This window comes from Chlorocebus sabaeus, chromosome 9 (assembly GCF_047675955.1).
Source record: "Chlorocebus sabaeus isolate Y175 chromosome 9, mChlSab1.0.hap1, whole genome shotgun sequence".
Classification (NCBI taxonomy): Eukaryota; Metazoa; Chordata; class Mammalia; order Primates; family Cercopithecidae; genus Chlorocebus; species Chlorocebus sabaeus.
This window is the reverse complement of record NC_132912.1, coordinates 82395991-82414986: the sequence shown is the minus strand read 5'-3', so window position 1 is coordinate 82414986 and position 18996 is coordinate 82395991. Positions and strand designations below refer to the sequence as shown.

The window sequence follows — 18996 nt, the reverse complement described above, 5'->3', positions numbered from 1 at the left end:
ACTAGAATAAACAGTGTAGAGAAGTCCTTAAATGACCTGATGGAGCTGAAAACCATGGCATGAGAACTACATGATGAATGCACAAGCTTCAGTAGCCAAGTCGATCAACTGGAAGAAAGGGTAGCAGTGACTGAAGATCAAATGAATGAAATGAAGCAAGAACAGAAGTTTAGAGAAAAAAGAGTAAACAGAAACGAAAAAATCCTCCAAGAAATATGGGACTATAAGAAAAGACCAAATCTATGTTTGATTGGTATACCTGAAAGTGACAGGGAGAATGGAACCAAGTTGGAAAACACTCTGCAGGATATTATCCAGGAGAACTTCCCCAATCTAGCAAGGCAGGCCAATATTCAAATTCAGGAAATACAGAGAATGACACAAAGATACTCCTCGAGAAGAGCAACTCCAAGACGCGTAATTGTCAGATTCACCAAAGTTGAAATGAAGGAAAAAATGTTAAGGGCAGCCAGAGAGAAAGGTCGGGTTACCCACAAAGTGAAGCGCATCAGACTAACAGCAGATCTCTCAGCAGAAACTCTACAAGTCAGAAAAGAGTGGGGGCCAATATTCAACATTCTTGAAGATAAGAATTTTCAATCCAGAATTTCATATACAGCCAAACTAAGCTTCATAAGTGAAGGAGAAATAAAATCCTTTACAGACAAGCAAATGTTGAGAGATTTTGTCACCACCAAGCATGCCCCACAAGAGCTCCTGAAGGAAGCATTACACATGGAAAGGAACAACCGGTACAAGCCACTTCTAAAACATGCCAAATTGTAAAGACCATCGATGCCAGGAAGAAACTGCATCAACTAACGAGCAAAATAACCAACTAACATCATAATGGCAAGATCAAATTCACACGTAACAATATTAAACCTAAATGTAGATGGGCTAAATGCTCCAATTAAAAGACACAGACTGGCAAACTGGATAAAGAGTCAAGACCCATCAGTGTGCTATATTCAGGAGACCCATCTCACGTGCAGAGACACACATAGGCTCAAAACAAAGGGATGAAGGAGGATCTACCAAGCAAATGGAAAGCAAAAAAAAAAGCAGAGGTTGCAATCCTAGTCTCTGATAAAACGGACTTTAAACCAACAAAAGTCAAAAGAGACAAAGAAGGCCATTACACAATAGTAAAGGGATCACTCAATTCAACAAGTAGAGCTAACTATCCTAAATATATATGCACCCAACACAGGAGCACCCAGATTCATAAAGCAAGTCCTGAGAGACCTAAAAAGACTTATACTCCCACACAATAATAATGGGAGACTTTAACACCCCATTGTCAACATTAGACAGATCAACAAGACAGAAGGTTAAGAAGGATATCCAGGACTTGAACTCAGCCCTGCACCAAGCAGACCTAATAGACATCTACAGAACTCTCCACCTCAAATCTGTTGATTACATGTTGATTTACAACAGAATATACATTCTTTTCAGCATCACATCGCACTTATTCCAAAATTGACCACATAGTTGAAAGTAAAGCACTCCTCAGCAAATGTAAAAGAACAGAAATCACAACAAACTGTCTCTCAGACCACAGTGCAATCAAACTAGAACTCAGGATTAAGAAACTCACTCAAAACCACACAACTACATGGAAACTGAACAACTTGCTCCTGAATGACAACTGGGTACATACCGAAATGAAGACAGAAATAAAGATGTTCTTTGAAAACAATGAGAATAAAGACACATGTACCAGAATCTCGGGGACACATTTAAAGCAGTGTGTAGAGGGAAATTTATAGCACTAAATCCCACAAGAAAAAGCAGGAAAGATCTAAAATTGACACCCTAACATCACAATTAAAAGAACTAGAGAAGCAAGAGAAAACATTCAAAAGCTAGCAGAAGGCCAGAAATAACTAAGATCAGAGCAGAACTGAAGGAGACAGATACAAAAAGCCCTTAAAAAAATCAATGAATCCAAGAGCTGGTGTTTTGAAAAGATCAACAAAATTGACAGACCACTAGCAAGACTAATAAAGAAGAAAAGAGAGAAGAATCAAATAGATGCAATAAAAAATGATAAAGGGGATATCACCACCGATCCCACAGAAATACAAACTACCATCAGAGGATACTATAAACAACTCTACGCAAATAAACTACAAAATCTAGAAGAAATGGATAAATTCCAGGACACATACACCCTCCCAAGACTAAACCAGGAAGAAGTTGATTCCCTGAATAGACCAATAATAGGCTCTGAAATTGAGGCAATAATTAATAGCCTACCAACCAAGAAAAGTCCAGGACCAGACGTATACACAGACAAATTCTACCAGAGGAACGAAGAGGAGCTGGTACCATTCCTTCTGAAACTATTCCAATCAATAGAAAAAGAGGGAATCCTCCCTAACTCATTTTATGAGGCCAGCATCATCCTGACACCAAAGGCCAGCAGAGACACAACAAAAAAAGAGCATTTTAGACCAATATCACTTATGAACATCTATGCAAAAATCCTCAATAAAATACTGGCAAACCGAATCCAGCAGCACATCAAAAAGCTTATCCACGATGATCAAGTCAGCTTCATCCCTGGGATGCAAGGCTGGTTCAACATACACAAATCAATAAATGTAATCCAGCATATAAACAGAACCAAAGACAAAAACCACATGATTATCTCAACAGATGTAGAAAAGGCCTTTGACAAAATTCGAAGCCCTTTACACTAAAAACTCTCAGTAAATTAGGTATCAACGCGACGTATCTCAAAATACCAAGAGCTATTTATGACAAACCCACAGCCAATATGATACTGAATGGGCAAAAACTGGAAGCATTCCCTTTGAAAACTGGAACAACACAGGGATGCCCTCTCTTACCACTCCTCAACATAGTGTTGGAAGTTCTGGCCAGGGCAATCAGGCAGGAGAAAGAAATAAAGGGTATTCAATTAGGAAAAGAGGAAGTCAGATTGTCCCTGTTTGCAGATGACATGATTGTATATTTAGAAAACCCCATCATCTCAGCCCAAAAGCTCCTTAAGCTGATAAGCAACTTCAGCAAAGTCTGAGGATACAAAATCAATGTGCAAAAATCACAAGCGTTCTTATACACCAATAACAAACAGAGCGAAATCATGAGTGAACTCCCATTCACCATTGCTTCAAAGAGAATAAAATACCCAGGAATCCAACTCACAAGGGATGTGAAAGGACCTCTTTAAGGGGAATTACAAATCACTGCTCAATGAAATAAAAGAGGACACAAACAAATGGAAGAACGAACATTCCATGCTCATGGCTAGGAAGAATCAATATCATGAAAATGGCCATACTGCCCATGGTAATGTATGCCATCCCCATCAAGCTACCAATGACTTTCTTCACAGAATTGGAAAAAACTACTTTAAAGTCCATATGGTACCAAAAAACAGCCTGCACTGCCAAGTCAATCCTAAGCCAAAAGAACAAAGCTGGAGGCATCAAGCTACCTGACTTCAAACTATACTACAAGGCTACAGTAACCAAAATAGCATGATACTGGTACCAAAACAGAAAAGATAGACCAATGGAACAGAACAGAGGCCTCAGAAATAATACCACACATCTACAACCATCTGATCTTTGACAAACCTGACAAAAACAAAAAATGGGGAAAGGATTCCCTATTTAATAAATGGTGCTTGGAAAACTGGCTAGCCGTATGTAGAAAGCTGAAACTGGATCCCTTCCCTACATTTTATACAAAAATTAATTCAAGATGGATTAAAGACTTAAATGTTAGACCTAAAACAATAAAAACCCTAGAAGAAAACCTAGGCAATACCATTCAGGACATAGGCATGGGCAAGGACTTCATGTCTAAAACACCAAAAGCAATGGCAACAAAAGCCAAAATTGACAAATGGGATCTAATTAAACTAAAGAGCTTCCACATGGCAAAAGAAACTACCATCAGAGTGAACAGGCAACCTACAGAATGGGAGAAAATTTTTGCAATCTACCCATCTGACAAAGGGCTAATATCCAGAATCTACAAAGAACTCAAACAAATTTACAAGAAAAAACAAACAACCCCACCAAAAAGTGGGCAAAGGATTTGAACAGACACTTCTCAAAAGAAGACATTTATGCAGCCAACAGACACATGAAAAAATGTTCATCATCATTGGCCATCAGAGAAATGCAAATCAAAACCACAATAAGATACCATCTCACACCAGTTAGAATGGTGATCATTAAAAAGTCAGGAAGCAACAGGTGCTGGAGAGGATGTGGAGAAACAGGAACACTTTTACACTGTTGCTGGGACTGTAAACTAGTTCAACCATTGTGGAAGACAGTGTGGCGATTCCTCAAGGATCTAGAACTAGAAATACCATTTGACCCAGCAATCCCATTACTAGGTATATACCCAAAGGATTATAAATCATGCTGCTATAGATACATGCACACATATGTTTATTGTGGCACTATTTACTATAGCAAAGACTTGGAACCAACCCAAATGTCCATCAATGATAGACTGGATTAAGAAAATGTGGCACACATACACCATGGAATACTATGCAGCCATAAAAAATGATGACTTCATGTCCTTTGTAGGGACATGGATGAAGCTGGAAGCCATCATTCTCAGCAAACTATCGCAAGGACAAAAAACCAAACACCACATGTTCTCAATCATAGGTGGGAATTGAACAATGAGAACACTTGGACACAGGAAGGGGAAACATCACACACCAGGGCCTGTCGTGGGGTCAGGGGAGTGGGGAGGGATAGCATTAGGAGATATACCTAATGTAAATGACGAGTTAATGGGTGCAGCACACCAACATGGCAGATGTATACATATGTAACAAACCTGCATGTTGTGTACGTGTACCCTAGAACTTAAAGTATAATAAATAAATAAAATAAAATAAAATTCCACTGCTCATGTGCTAAAAGTAGATAATAGCGATGATTGTACAATTCTGTGAATACACAAGAAACCACTGAGTTGTATACTTTAAATGGATCAGTTTTATGGTATGTAAATTATATCTCAATAAAACTATCATAACAAAATTAAAAGAAAAAACCTCATTGGTCAAAACATTCTTATTGTTCAAATTATTATATGATAGTTTGTTGAACAAGTTGGCTTTCAGCATTTTACTACTTTGGATTATTAAAAACAGTATCAGCTTTATAAAATTCTACCCTGAACACATAAGAAAAGATACCCCAACAACAAGAACAAAAACCAACAGGAAATAATGTCATTAATTTAAGACTACGTAAAACACAGTAATGCAAACTGTAGTATTCTACTAAAACTCAAGCAAATATGTTTTCATGATCCTGTGAGCTAAACATGTACATACGTTGCCATCTTCTATTTCTTTCATTTGCAATCCAAAGGATAAAAACAGAAAGATGATTCTATGAAGTTGCCAGTAAAATCAAAAGAAAACAATCTGCATGGTCCAACAGTTCTGCCCCACTTCTTCCAGAGCTAACAAAGTAGGAAAGAAGTAGAAAATCCCTTGAAGCAACTGTTGGTATTACTGGACCACCGTGTTATCACATATACTTTATTTCTTGTCCTTTTTCCCCTTCAGTTTATGTTTTCTCCTCTCTTCACTCAGCTTCCTCACTTCATCCTCTCATCTTAGTAAAACAATATCTCCAAAAATGGAGATATTTGAAAATAAATATCTCCATTTATTTTCAAATGAGAGAATTAGAGTTTATAAAATATTTTCACATAAGATAACATGCATCTTTACAACTCAGTGGTATTACTTTCTATTTGTAGAAGGTGGAGCTCAAAAAGATTACTGAGTTAGCCAAGTTCACAAAATTTGTAAATAACCAAGACAGAGGCCAAATATTTTTACTTCAAAGTTATTGCTCCTTCTATATTAGCATAGCTGAACTTCCAGATTATATAGTACTGAAGACCAAAAAGGTTGATTACTAGCAATCCCTTGATTATTTAAATTATATGCTAGTAATCCTAAACTAAAAATGTTACCTTTAATTAAAATATTTCTTCTCTTATCCACATTCTTTCTGTATACTCTATTCATAGTAATTATGCTATGTTTGCTGTTATTCTACTCTTTCCAAACAATCTTTTAAACTAAGCGTTTAATTATCTAGATTTTTAATCAAACACCATCCTCAGCAGCCTTCATTAATTTTTCAGTGTCACTTTACTGAGGAATAATGATTTACTCTAAATTAAACAGCAATCAGTAGCAAAGTTCATTGGAATCTAGATACTGTACCTTCTCCTTTCCTTTATCTCATTTATAGCATTCCTGAAAACTTCCACTTACAGCAAAGGCGGAAAAAAAAGGAAGGCATTAAATGAGTTTGCGAGAGATTATATAGGGAATGATGACCAAAGGGCAATCATAATGACTTGTAAAGTAATTTAAGCAAAATGTTGACCTGAATCATAGACACATAGATATATTTAGGACTAAAAAGACCTGTAAGCTCACAAAAAAGGAAGAAATTAAGGGAGGGAGGAAAAAAGATAGTTAATAGAGCTTCAGCTCACTTTCTTTTTTTTATACAATTAAAGTACAAAGGAATCATAAATACTCAAGGGAGATACGGATTTACTATTAGCTAGCTGAGGATACTCACAGATACCAGCGTTCCCTATTAGTGAATCCTGGCACACAAAGTCAGTAAGTTAAAGGAAGACAACAATTGACCAAAGGATTAGGCAGGCTCACACTGGAATCCCCTTCTCTTTCTGTCCTCCAAGTGTGGATCAAGAATCATCCACATCAGAAACACCTATGGCTTTTATTTAACAGGTATATCACTATACTCCAACATAGACCTGTATAAACAAAATGTCTGGGAGTTGGACTTTTATATTTGCATTTTAACAAGACCCTAGGTTATTTTTAAACCCACTGAAGTTTGAAGCCCTTTCCCCTCAATTCACCTTTGTCAATGGTCAGTCAAGCTGCTTGTTTAATTAAATTGTGTCTGCTTTGGCAAATGCCTTCTGGGGGCAAATACTGCTTCAGGTATTAGTTAATCTTAAAAAAGAGAAATTCTGTGTCCTTATTTAGGTCATTTTATTCCCTATGAAACTTACCAGTGTTTTTCAAAAGACTGTAATTTAAAGCCTGGAGGTGAGGGATGAAGGAATAGGATAAGAGACAGGGAAGAAGTCAAGCAGAGACAATATTTTTCTTGATTTTGTAAAAATTACTCAAAATGGGAAAAGAAACTACACAATAAATTAGGACAGAACATCTGCAAATTAAGATAGTATTAAGTATATATGCTTCCATTCAACTATAAGAGATTGGCCATTTACTTGTACATGCCACTTTAAAAATCATTATGAAAACAAAAGTATTAATAAGTTTCATTTAGTGAAAGAAAGATTAGAAAGCAAAACATATATATTCTGTGTTTTTATAATACATACTATGTTAAAGTTTAATTTTATATAAGGCCTTTAAAGAAAGTACACTCATAAATTAAAACTGAAAGATAATTTTTATGAAAAGATTACCGTTTGGTGCAGTGGGAGGTGACCAGATGCCATAATATTTTGGCAAATATTTTCGTAGCTCTAGAAGAACACCATCAAAACAGTCAGCAGCATAAACCTGAAACAGAGAAATATAACATTGCTAGGTTCTTATAATGTTTTGTAACTGCCCTGCACATTTCTCAAATAAAATATATTATGTTGAATTATAATTCATCTGGTATGGCTTCAATTGCAAGTAAATTTGAAACAAGCAAAAAATATTACTGTGTGTCTCCAATGAGTAACTATGTATTATTTAGAGTATACTCTTGTTGGTTATCTAATTCTAGCTTTTTACTATTCTTGAACTATTTTACAACTTTGTAAGTTATAGATGCTGATAGCAAAAGCAAAATAACTCTTGTCCATAGACATGTAAATATATTCTGGCCAGAGGATGTTCTTCTGACTTTCCTCCATGCACGCTGACAGGAGGAAATGTAGTGGCAATATGAAAATTCACGTCAAACTTCCATTATTCCAGATAAATGTGTGTTTCTTTAACTTCTCTTTTGAACAAGTTTTAACATCTATCTGGTTCCCTCATTAAACAATACGTTAAAGCAAATCTTTAACACATATTTATTTTATATCTATAAGGTGATTTTTGCTTTTATCTTTTTTAAAAAAAATCCTTTAACACGGTGTAAGTCTAACTGCTGCTCATTTAATTCCTTGATTTGTAGCCATTAATAATTCTAAAAGATACTAGAAAATTCTAATATCCTAGAATTAGATTCTAGTTTTCCTAGAAGAAAAGAGAGAATATTTTTTGTTTAAAAAATGACATGTAACACATTTTATCTAATGAACTTTCTCTAAATATTCCCTACCTAATTATTTAAAATCAGTGAAGTTTACTGGTGTAAAATGCTTATGAAAACTTAGTATTAGAATCTAATTATATATGCCAAACCATATTTATGTCAAGTAGTTGTATGCAACATAATTCTTCAGAATAAATTCAAGTGTGGCAGACTCTTGGCAGACCAAATATCCATGTGGTACATTGTATTTCCCAGACTCCCCTGTTGAATTGTTAGTAGAAGTGATTCATATTAGTCACTTCCAGGCCAAGGTAACTTAGAGCAAGTGTACCTGAACATCCCCCTCCATTTCTAGCACAATGACCATGGGTGCAGTGCTGAGGATGAGCTAATTACAAGATGGAGGAATGAAGTAGATCTCTGTGTACTATCTAAAGAACTCCATGCTATATTTATAAATGAAAAAGATAAAAGGCATATTAGTTACAAATATATATAGCAGGTCTATAGAATTAAGAAAGATACATATATGGGTATCATCTCTGCAAAGGCACAGGAAAAATGATAAATATTCATTTGAAACTACTGATAGTTTAATTCTGGAACGGAAATGAAAGACAGATAAATTTTCTCTTCTTATTTAGAATATTTTTTAAAAGTAGTGGGGCTGGTGTTTACTGCAACATGCCAGGCAAGATAATGTAAGAATCTTTCTTTTTGTTGTTTTTTGTTTTTTGAGATGGAGTCTCGCTCTGTCGCCCAGGCTGGAGTGCAGTGGCGTGATCTCAGCTTACTGCAAGCTCTGCCTCCTGGGTTTACATCATTCTCCTGCCTCAGCCTCCCAGGTAGCTGGGACTACAGGCATCCGCCACCACGCCTGGCTAATTTTTTGTATTTTTAGTAGAGACGAGGTTTCACCATGTTAGCCAGGATGGTCTCGATCTCCTGACCTCCTGATTTGCCCACCTCAGCCTAAGATAACCTAAAAACCTTTCTATCTTGAAATGTAGTATAAAATATAACAAATATTTTCTTAAATGCATAGCTGAGCTCTCAAGGAAAAAAAAGGGAATTCTTCTTAGTTTTGCATGCCTATGAAACAAAAGTGTTAACACAAGCAGTGATGTTTGGGCTTCACAGAGGTTCACTCAAGACCTGAACCAAAGGATCTCAGAACCCAGGGATGAGGCAGAGCTGAGGACAGAGTTACTATACTGAAACATGGAGACTAAATAAAATTCTAAATCCTGAAAAATAAAAATCTTGGCTTCCTTCTGCCTCCCCCAACCACTGAACTCCAAGAATGCTGGCAGCTAACCTTACAGAGAAAAACAGAGAAGTAGCAAATAAACAATATTAGGAATGAAAAGGGAATCTCAACTGATAGAGCATAATTTTTTTTTAATACTAGGAAAAGCTTTGTCAAGAGGGCAATTTGTATTTAAAAAGCAATCCAGGCCAGGCGCAGTGGCTAACACCTGTAATGCCAGCACTTTGGGAGGCTGAGGTAGGTGGATAACCTGAGGTCAGGAGTTCCAGACCAGCCTGGCCAACATGGCAAAACTCCATCTCTACCAAAAATACAAAAATTAGCCAGGCATGGTGGCATGCGCCTGTAATCCCAGCTACTCAGGAAGCTGAGGCAGGAGAATCACTTGAACCCGGGAGGTGGAGGTTGCAATGAGCAGAGATCATGCCACTGCACTGCAGCCTGGGCAATAGCAAGACCATCTCTCAAAAGAAAAAAAGTAATCTAAATATATTGTACTATCACACTAACAAATAAAATAAAAATCTGAAGAACTTTAAGAAACTGAATCACTGGTTAAAAATATATCCCTTCCCAGGAAAAAATGAAAGAAAGAAAGCACAAAAAAGAGGAAAGAAAGAAAAAGAAAGAGGGGGACATTCCAAGATGGCCGAATAGGAACAGCTCCAGTAGCAGCTCCCAGCGTGATCCATGCTTGCCTCACCAGGGAAGCACAAGGGGTCGGGGGATTTCCCTTTCCTAGCCAAGGGAAGCCGTGACAGACTACCTGGAAAAACGGGACACTGCTGCCCAAATACTGCACTTTTCCCAAGGTCTTAACAACTGGCAGGTAAGGAGATTCTTTCCCGTGCATGGCTCGGTGGGTCCCATGCCAATGGAGCCTTGCTCACTGCTAGCACAGCAGTCTGAGATCGAACTGTGAGGCGGCAGCCTGGCTAGGGGAGGGGAGACCACCATTGCTGAGGCTTGAGTAGGTAAACAAAGAAGCTGGGAAGCTTGAATGGGGTGGAGCCCACCACAGCTCAACAAGGCCTAACGCCTCTAGACTCCAACTTTGTGGGCAGAGCATAGTTGAACAAAAGGCAGCAGACAACTTCTGCAGACTTAAACATCCCTGTCTGACAGCTCTGAAGAGAGCAGTGGTTCTCCCAGCATGGCGTTTGAGCTCTGAGAATAGACAGACTGCCTTCTCAAGTGTGTCCCTGACCCCCGTATACCCTAACTGGGAGACACCTCCCAGTAGGGGCCAACAGACAGCTCATATAGGTGGCTGCTCCTCTGGGACAAAGCTTCCAGAGGAAGGATCAGGCAGCAATATTTGCTGTTGTGCAGCATTTGCTGTTCTGCAGCCTCCACTGGTGATACCCAGGCAAACAGGGTCTTGAGTAGACCTCCAGCAAACTCCAACAGACCTAGAGCTGAGGGACCTGACTGTTAGAAGGAAAACTAACAAACAGAAAGGAATAGCATCAACATCAACAAAAACTTCATCTACACCAAAATCCCATCTGTAGGTCAACAACATCAAAGACAAAAGGTAGATAAAACCACAAAGATAGGGAGAAACCAGAGCAGAAAAACTGAAAATTCAAAAATCAGAGCATCTCTTCTCCTCCAAAGGATCACATCTCCTTGCCAGCAGTGGAACAAAGCTGGACGGAGAATGACTTTGACGAGTTGGCTAACTAGAATAAACAGTATAGAGATGTCCTTAAATGACCTGATAGAGCTCAAAACCATGGCAAGAGAACTTTGTGATGCATGCACAAGCTTCAATAGCCAATTCGATCAAGTGGAAGAAAGGGTATCAGTGACTGAAGATCAAATTAATGAAATAAAGCGAGAAGACAAGGTTAGAGAAAAAAGAGTAAAAAGAAATGAAACCAAGTTAGAAAACACTCTTCAAGATATTATCCAGGAGAACTTCCCCAACCTAGCGAAGCAGGCCAACATTCAAATTCAGGAAATACAGAGAACGCCACAAAGATACTTCTCGAGAAGAGCAACTCCAAGACACATAATAGTCAGATTCACCAAGGTTGAAATGAAAGAAAAAGTGTTAAGGGCAGCCAGAGAGAAAGGTTGCATTACCCACAAAGGGAAGCCCATCAGACTAACAGCGGATCTCTTGGCAGAAACCCTAAAGCCAGAAGAGAGTGGGGGCCAATATTCAACATTCTTAAAGAAAAGAATTTTCAACCCAGAATTTCATATACAGCCAAACTAAGCTTCATAAGTGAAGGAGAAATAAAATCCTTTAGACAAGCAAATGCTGAGAGACTTTGTCACCACCAGACCTGCCTTACAAAAGCTCCTGAAGTAAGCACTAAACCTGTAAAGAAACAACCAGTACCAGCACTGCAAAAACACGCCAAATTGTACAGACCACTGATGTTATGAAAAAACTGCATCAATTAATGGGCAAAATAACCAGCCAACATCATAATGACAGGATCAAATTCACACTTAAAAATATTAAACTTAAATGTAAATGGGCTAAATGCTCCAATTAAAAGACACAGACTGGAAAATTGGACAAAAAAATCAAAACCCATTGGTGTGCTATATTCTGGAGACCCATCTCATGTGCAAAGACGCACATAGGCTCAAAATAAAGGGATGGAGGAAGATCTACCAAGTAAATGGAAAGCAAAAAAAAGCAAAGGTTGCAATCCTAGTCTCTGATAAAACAGACTTTAAACCAACAAAGATCAAAAGAGACAAAGAAGTCCATTATACAATAGTAAAGGGATCACTCAATTCAACAAGTAGAGCTAACTATCCTAAATACATATGCACCCAATATAGAAGCACCCAGATTCATAAAGCAAGTCCTGAGAGACCTAAAAAGACTTATACTCCCACACAATAATAATGGGAAACTTTAACACCCCATTGTCAACATTAGACAGATCAATGAGACAGAAGGTTAAGAAGGATATCCAGGACTTGAACTCAGCCCTGCACCAAGCAGACCTAATAGACATCTACAGAACTCTCCACCTCAAACCAACAGAATATACATTCTTCTCAGCACCACATCGCACTTATTCTAAAATTGACCACATAATTGGAAGTAAAGCACTCCTCAGCAAATGTAAAAGAACAGAAATCACAACAAACTATCTCTCAGACCACAGTGCAATCAAACTAGAACTCAGGATTAAGAAACTCACTCAAAACCACACAACTACATGGAAACTGAACAACTTGCTCCTGAATGACAACTGGGTACATAATGAAATGAAGGCAGAAAAAAAGATGTTCTTTGAAAACAATGAGAACAAAGACACACATACCAGAATCTCGGGGACACATTTAAAGCAGTGTGTAGAGGGAAATTTATAGCACTAAATGCCCACAAGAGAAAGCAGGAAAGATCTAAAATTGACACCCTAACATCACAATTAAAAGAACTAGAGAAGCAAGAGCAAACACATTCAAAAGCTAGCAGAAGGCAAAAAATAACTAAGATCAGAGCAGAGCTGAAAGAGAGACACAAAAAACCCTTCAAATAATGAATCCAGCAGCTGGTTTTTTGAAAAGATCAACAAAACTGATAGATCGCCAGCAAGACTAATAAAGAAGCAAAGAGAGAAGAATCAAACAGACGCAATAAAAAATGATAAAGGGGATATCACCACCAATCCCACAGAAATACAAACTACCATCAGAGAATACTATAAACAACTCTACGCAAATAAACTACAAAATCTAGAAGAAGTGGATAAATTCCTGGACATATACACCCTGCCAAGACTAAACCAGGAAGAAGTTGAACCTCAGAATAGACCAATAACACAGAACTTTGGGAGGCAGAGGCAGGGGGACTGCCTCAGCCCAGGAGTTCAAGACCAGCCTGGACAACATGGTAAAACCCCATCTCTACAAAAAAAAAAAAACTGTTAAAATTAGCCAGGCTTGCTGGCCTGTGCCTGTAGTTCCAGCTACTGTGGGGAGGTTGGGTGGGGTGGGGTGGGGAGATGCTGAGGTGAGAGGATCACTTGAGCTTAAGTGTTTTAGACCAGCCTGGACAACAAAGTGAGACCCCATCTCTACAAAAAAATACAAAAATTAGCCGGGCTTTGTGGCACACGCCTGCAGTTCCGATTAGTTAGGAGGCACAGGCTGAGCTGGGAGAATAGCTTGAGCTTGGGAGGCAGAGGTTGCAATGAATCAAGATCATGCCACTGTACTTCAGCCTGGGCAACAGAGCCAGACTCTATCTCAACAAAGAAAAAAATCAAAACAGAAAAGAGGCTATGTATCGTCCCTTTCCCACTCCACCCTTCTCCACCCAAGAGGCTGACTTGAATCAACTGCATCAGTGAGGTCCCTTGCCTTCTTGCCCTTAGAAGACACAAACAAGAGACTGGAGGGTATGAGAAGAGTTGAGGTCAGTTATTTACTTTTCTAGCTCCCTCCTTAACAGGTCATGTCTTCTCATAAAGTTACCTTCCCTAGGTTCCAGGAATCACTCTCTCCACTTCAGGCCCAGGGATGGTATAACATTATAACATCTCTTGCAGGTTGCCATAAGCTCTAACCCTACCTTTGTAAATAATCCCTTTATGAAACCAACAGAGTATATCATTTGTATCTTGACAAAACGTTGCCTCACACAGAGGGTATTTTAATTTCCTTAACCTGAGAAGAAGTATCTACCATAAACACAAAAGAAGAATCTAAGAATTGAAATAGAATAGAAAATACTAGACTGCATCACATACAGTAAAGATAAGCACTGCTTTCCATGAAGCTTTTGTTTCCGTTACATACATACAGTGACTATGCTGTCAAATATGTGTCTAACTGTGAGTCACCACCAGAAAACTCTGAAAAACACTTTGAAGACAACAAAACAAATCTTACCTCACTTACCATATTATAGAATTCCAGCTCTCTTGGGCCCCTTGGAGGTGGTTGTAACTGTTTCAAAACTGTGCCATCTGGATGTTGTAGTATACCTACAGAACAAAAATCAGAAATTTTTTAACGCTTTAGTAATAGTAAACCTTGCTTCATTAAATAGATTTGTTCATGAAGTGACAGGTAAACTACTTCCATTAAACTTAAGGGTTTACTTTTACTTATTTCAGAAATTTTAACATTCAACCAACATGTTTCAGTACTTATTACATGCAAAGCACCAGAACACAAATTCCAAATATCTTCATTTTAGTGTCTCCAACCACTACCTCTTTTGGCACCCTCAGGCTTTATAATACATAGAACATGAGTGTAAATTTGTATAGAAATTCCTCAGTAATAGGTTTTCTATAAGATGTTAATTTATAGTTATAAGAAGCAAGTTAAAAGCAATAGCACAAATTGACCCCACTTTTAAAACCAGAAAAGAACATTTGTGTTAACAGTGGCAATATATGAATTTCCTACTTGGTAATTTTTTACAAGTCTGTCTTATCTAACAGCAACTAAAACATTTGCTGATTCAAATGCACTGTATACAATTATATAGATAGTACCAGGGCATCTAGCCAATGGGTAAAATGAGGGCTGAAATCAGGCAACAAGCCGAGAGCAGAAGGGGCAACTTTTTATAATCTATCCAAAGAGGGAGACTTTTTATAAAGTCGCCATATATATACACCAACACTGGTCCTACCCCTATACCATGAAGACACATTCCAAATTTATATGTTAAAATCTTAAATTTTGATGTATTGGGATTTTATAAAATCATGCTAGTCAGAATATCGCTCAAATAAACATATTTAGAATTTTGATAAAATATGCCACTTGAGTTTCCTTTTCTTTTTGGCAAGTGTTAGGAATTTTTTTCTTTCTGTCAGACAGCTAATGTGCTAACACTGCAACAAGATTGGAGTGAGGCATATCTCACGCATGAGCATGAAAACTCAATCATTGTGCTTATGAACTACAAAAGGATCTAGAATTTTTAATAATGGCAAAAATGCAGAATTCAGCCAACAGAAGCAGAAAGTCTCAAGAGATACAGAAATCAAGTTTTTTTTTTCAATCTTAAGACTTAGAATAGGCCAGGCATGCTGGCTCACACCTGTAATTCCAGCACTTTGATAGTCTGTGGCCGGAAGAGTTTGAGATGAGTCTGGGCAACATAGTAGACCCTGTTTCTACAAAACATTTAAAAAAGAAAATTAGCTGGGCATGGTGGCATGTGTCTATAGTCCCACCTACTCAGGCGAACGAGGTGGGAAGATGCCTTGAGCCCAGGAGTTTGAGGCTGCAATTAGCTATGATCAGGCCACTGCACTTCAACCTGGGTGACAGAGCGAGAGCCCCTCTCTAAAAAAATTGTTTAAAATTTTAAAAAGGCCTAGATATAGAATAGAAGGAAGGTAAATATATTAATCTTTCTGTATAAGACTGGTTGGTAAACAGTCAAAAGACTTCAAAGAGTAGTCCACTATAACTAAAAATTTCTGAAGAATTCTGTTCCTGAAGGTTTGGATGGAGCACAAGAAAGGCCTTTATTCCCATGGTTATAACATTTTCTGTGGAGCTTAAAATGAGTAAAGAAGCTTTGATGAATAGTATTCCAGAGGAAAATAAAAATTGAACTTTCATAAATAAGCAGAGAACCATGACAGCTTCCCTGCCTTGGGGCAAACACCGCAGTCTAGATACAGGTGATCTTCCCATTAGACAAATACATTTTATCAGGCAAGCAGTAATCAGCCAAGCTGTAGACAACTGTGTGGGATAGCAGGATGGATTAGAGATTGCAATAATTCCAACACAAAAAGAAATTGCTTGATCCAGTATGTCTCCCATATTACTCACCCTGCAACATAACCCCTCATGTTTGAGAAGATAGAAGGTGGTAATCTTGGCATTCTCTGGGTGAGTGAATTCCAGGATCCAAATAAACCAACAGTCAACCAACAGTTCTCAGCCTGCAACCAAATACCCACCCCCAGCTCAAAAACTGTCAAGATAAAAAATGAGGCACCTTGGAATGGGCTGAGCCAATAACAGATACACTGAATCTAAGACTGCAGCCTAACACTAGCTCAACTAAACTCAGTCCCTTACCCTAAACACAGGAAAGGGCATGTACTCCATGGGGGATCAAAACAAAACAAAAAATAGTACACATCACTTCCCACTGTTCTTTAAACAAAATGCCCTAGATTCAAGAAAAAATTATGACACATACTCAAAATATCAGCAAAACATGAAGCACAATCAAGAGAAACATTAATAGGAGATGACATAGAGATGACCAAGTCATTGTAATTAGCAAGCAAGCATTTTAAAACAAAAAGTATAAATATGCCAAAGAAACTATAGAAAAAGATTAACGTAAATGCTAAAGAGATTAGGTACGTCAGGAGATAAATAAACTATGAAAAAAACTCTAAAACTGAAAAGGCACAGTATCTGAAATAAAAAATTTAATTAATGGGATTTAATCAACAGATAAGCAATCACAGAAGAGCAAAGAACATTCAGAAAGACCAATACAAAATATCTAAATTAAAGCAAATACAGAAACGTATCTAAAAAGAAACAAAAAATGTATACAGCATTAGAAACCTGTAAGGTAATACCAAGAGTTTTTAACAAACGTGTAGTTGGGGTACTATAAAAAGAAAAGAGAATGGGCCAGAGAAAAAAATCTGGGCTTTCAAGTTTCCATCTAGAATACAGAAAGCTGGAAGAAGCATTGCTCCCACTTATAATCTACAAAATCATAACTTTTCATGAAGCCATCAAAGTGTTGAGATAATAACCAACAAACTTGAAATCTAAAGGAAGACATACACCATGAAAAAAAAAAAAAAGACAAATGAGAGCGCTGGCTCACCCATGGAGGGGAATGGGAAGGTGGGGTTACCTTACAAGAGGGTTAGAAAAATACAGCTAAAATTTTTAACAAATAGCTAATGGCAAAGTGTAGATTCGAGTGAGGGTATAAAACTCCAAGAAGTTGCAAACTTCCAGGCTGTCAAGAAAAAGACTGGAGAGACGCAGAAAGCCAGAAAAAGTGATCATCAGAGGTACAGGCATGGAGGAAGTGAGGCACCACTACTAAAAAAGACCCTTTTCCCCTCTGGATCCAAAAGTCTTAAGTTGTTGAGGTAAGAGCAGCAAATCATGTTGCCCCAAGAAACAGGTGACAAGCCATTGTGGATGGCAGAGGAATAAAGAAAAATATTCTCCAACCCTGGGAGGGTGAAGGAAGACAGGAAATCATATGCAGTCCTAGCTTTAGAGGTCTCCTACTGCTGGGGGTGGGAAGGAAACCCATGCAAAGGACCTGATGAAGACACAAGGCAGTCTGACTCCTACCGGAAAGAGGGGCAGGATCCCTGAACAAGTCCCATTCCCCAAAACTTAGGATCACAGAGCATACCTAACATAGAAACTGGGCCAAGACAATAGAGGATACCTCTTCAGTCTAGCACCAGGGTAGCTATCACAAAGTAAAAAAATAATAGTAATCTACATTTGCGGGAGGGGCATGAACATAGAGAAAACCGCCTCTGAGGCCTAGGTGCACAAAGAAGACCTAAAGCAGAGGGTTAAACAGGAATACTGAGAAAAATCCTCTGGCAAATCAGGCCCACCCTGAAAAGATGACACTAGCAGAATTTCAAATCTGTGGTGCACTGACAGTATTTTAGTCAGCCGGAGTTTGCATAACAAAATGCCATAGACTGAGCAGTTTAAACCATAGAAATTTATTTTTCCATATTTCTGAAGGCTAGAAGTCCCAGACCAAGGTGCTGGGAGATTTGGTTCCTAGTGTGGGCTCTCTTAGCTTGTAGAAGGTCACCTTCTCACTGTGTTCTCATATAGCAGACAAAGAGAGAGCTAACTCTCTAGTGCCTTTTCTTATAATGACACATTCTGTTGGGTCAAGACTTCACCCTTATGACCTCATTTAACCTTACTTACCGCCATAAAGGTGCAATCTCCAAATACACTTACATTTCCAGGGGAGGGGGGCTTCAACATATGAATTTTGAAGGACACAAACACTCAGTCCGTAACAGAAACCAATTATAACAACAATATTTAAATTTATCTCAACTCCTCATTAGATTGGTTCATATCACCAACATTATCAGTCAAGCAGAAGAGGTATATTCATTTCAGTAACAAATACTGTTGGCTTCAGTTTGCTACAGTCCTACCCATGATGCCCACCAGAATTTAATAAAAATTACAACAGATAAAAAAGCAAGGAAAATAATACTGTCAAGAGATACAGTAAAATACAGACCAGTATCAGAAATGACAGTGATGCTAACATTATCAGACAGGGGAACTTAACCATAATTAATATGTTAAAGCTGTAAGAGAAAAAGTACACAACATGTATGAAAAGACAAGTGCTTCCATCAGACAGAAACTTTAAGAGTTTAATGGAAATAGTAGAAATAAAATACACGGTGACATGAAGAAAGC

The 18996-nt window shown here is 38.0% G+C and overlaps 1 protein-coding gene and 1 non-coding gene across 4 annotated transcripts in view; both read right to left on the bottom strand.

Moving 5' to 3' along the window:
* IPMK (inositol polyphosphate multikinase) overlaps positions 1-18996 on the bottom strand; it is a 77132-nt gene that overhangs the window by 36881 nt on the left and 21255 nt on the right. For 2 of the 3 annotated variants that reach the window (XM_007963403.3, XM_073019141.1), the window contains exons 2-3: positions 14449-14543; positions 7519-7615 (exon numbers count right to left, since the gene is read on the bottom strand). In XM_007963403.3, the coding sequence (XP_007961594.1) occupies positions 7519-7615; positions 14449-14543 (192 nt within the window). The remainder of the gene's footprint in view (positions 1-7518; positions 7616-14448; positions 14544-18996) is intronic. The other variant, XM_007963404.3, reaches the window with a different exon arrangement.
* LOC119628221 (small nucleolar RNA U13) lies at positions 15384-15487 on the bottom strand. The gene has a single exon (XR_005244524.1). It is a non-coding gene; the product is annotated as a small nucleolar RNA U13 (small nucleolar RNA).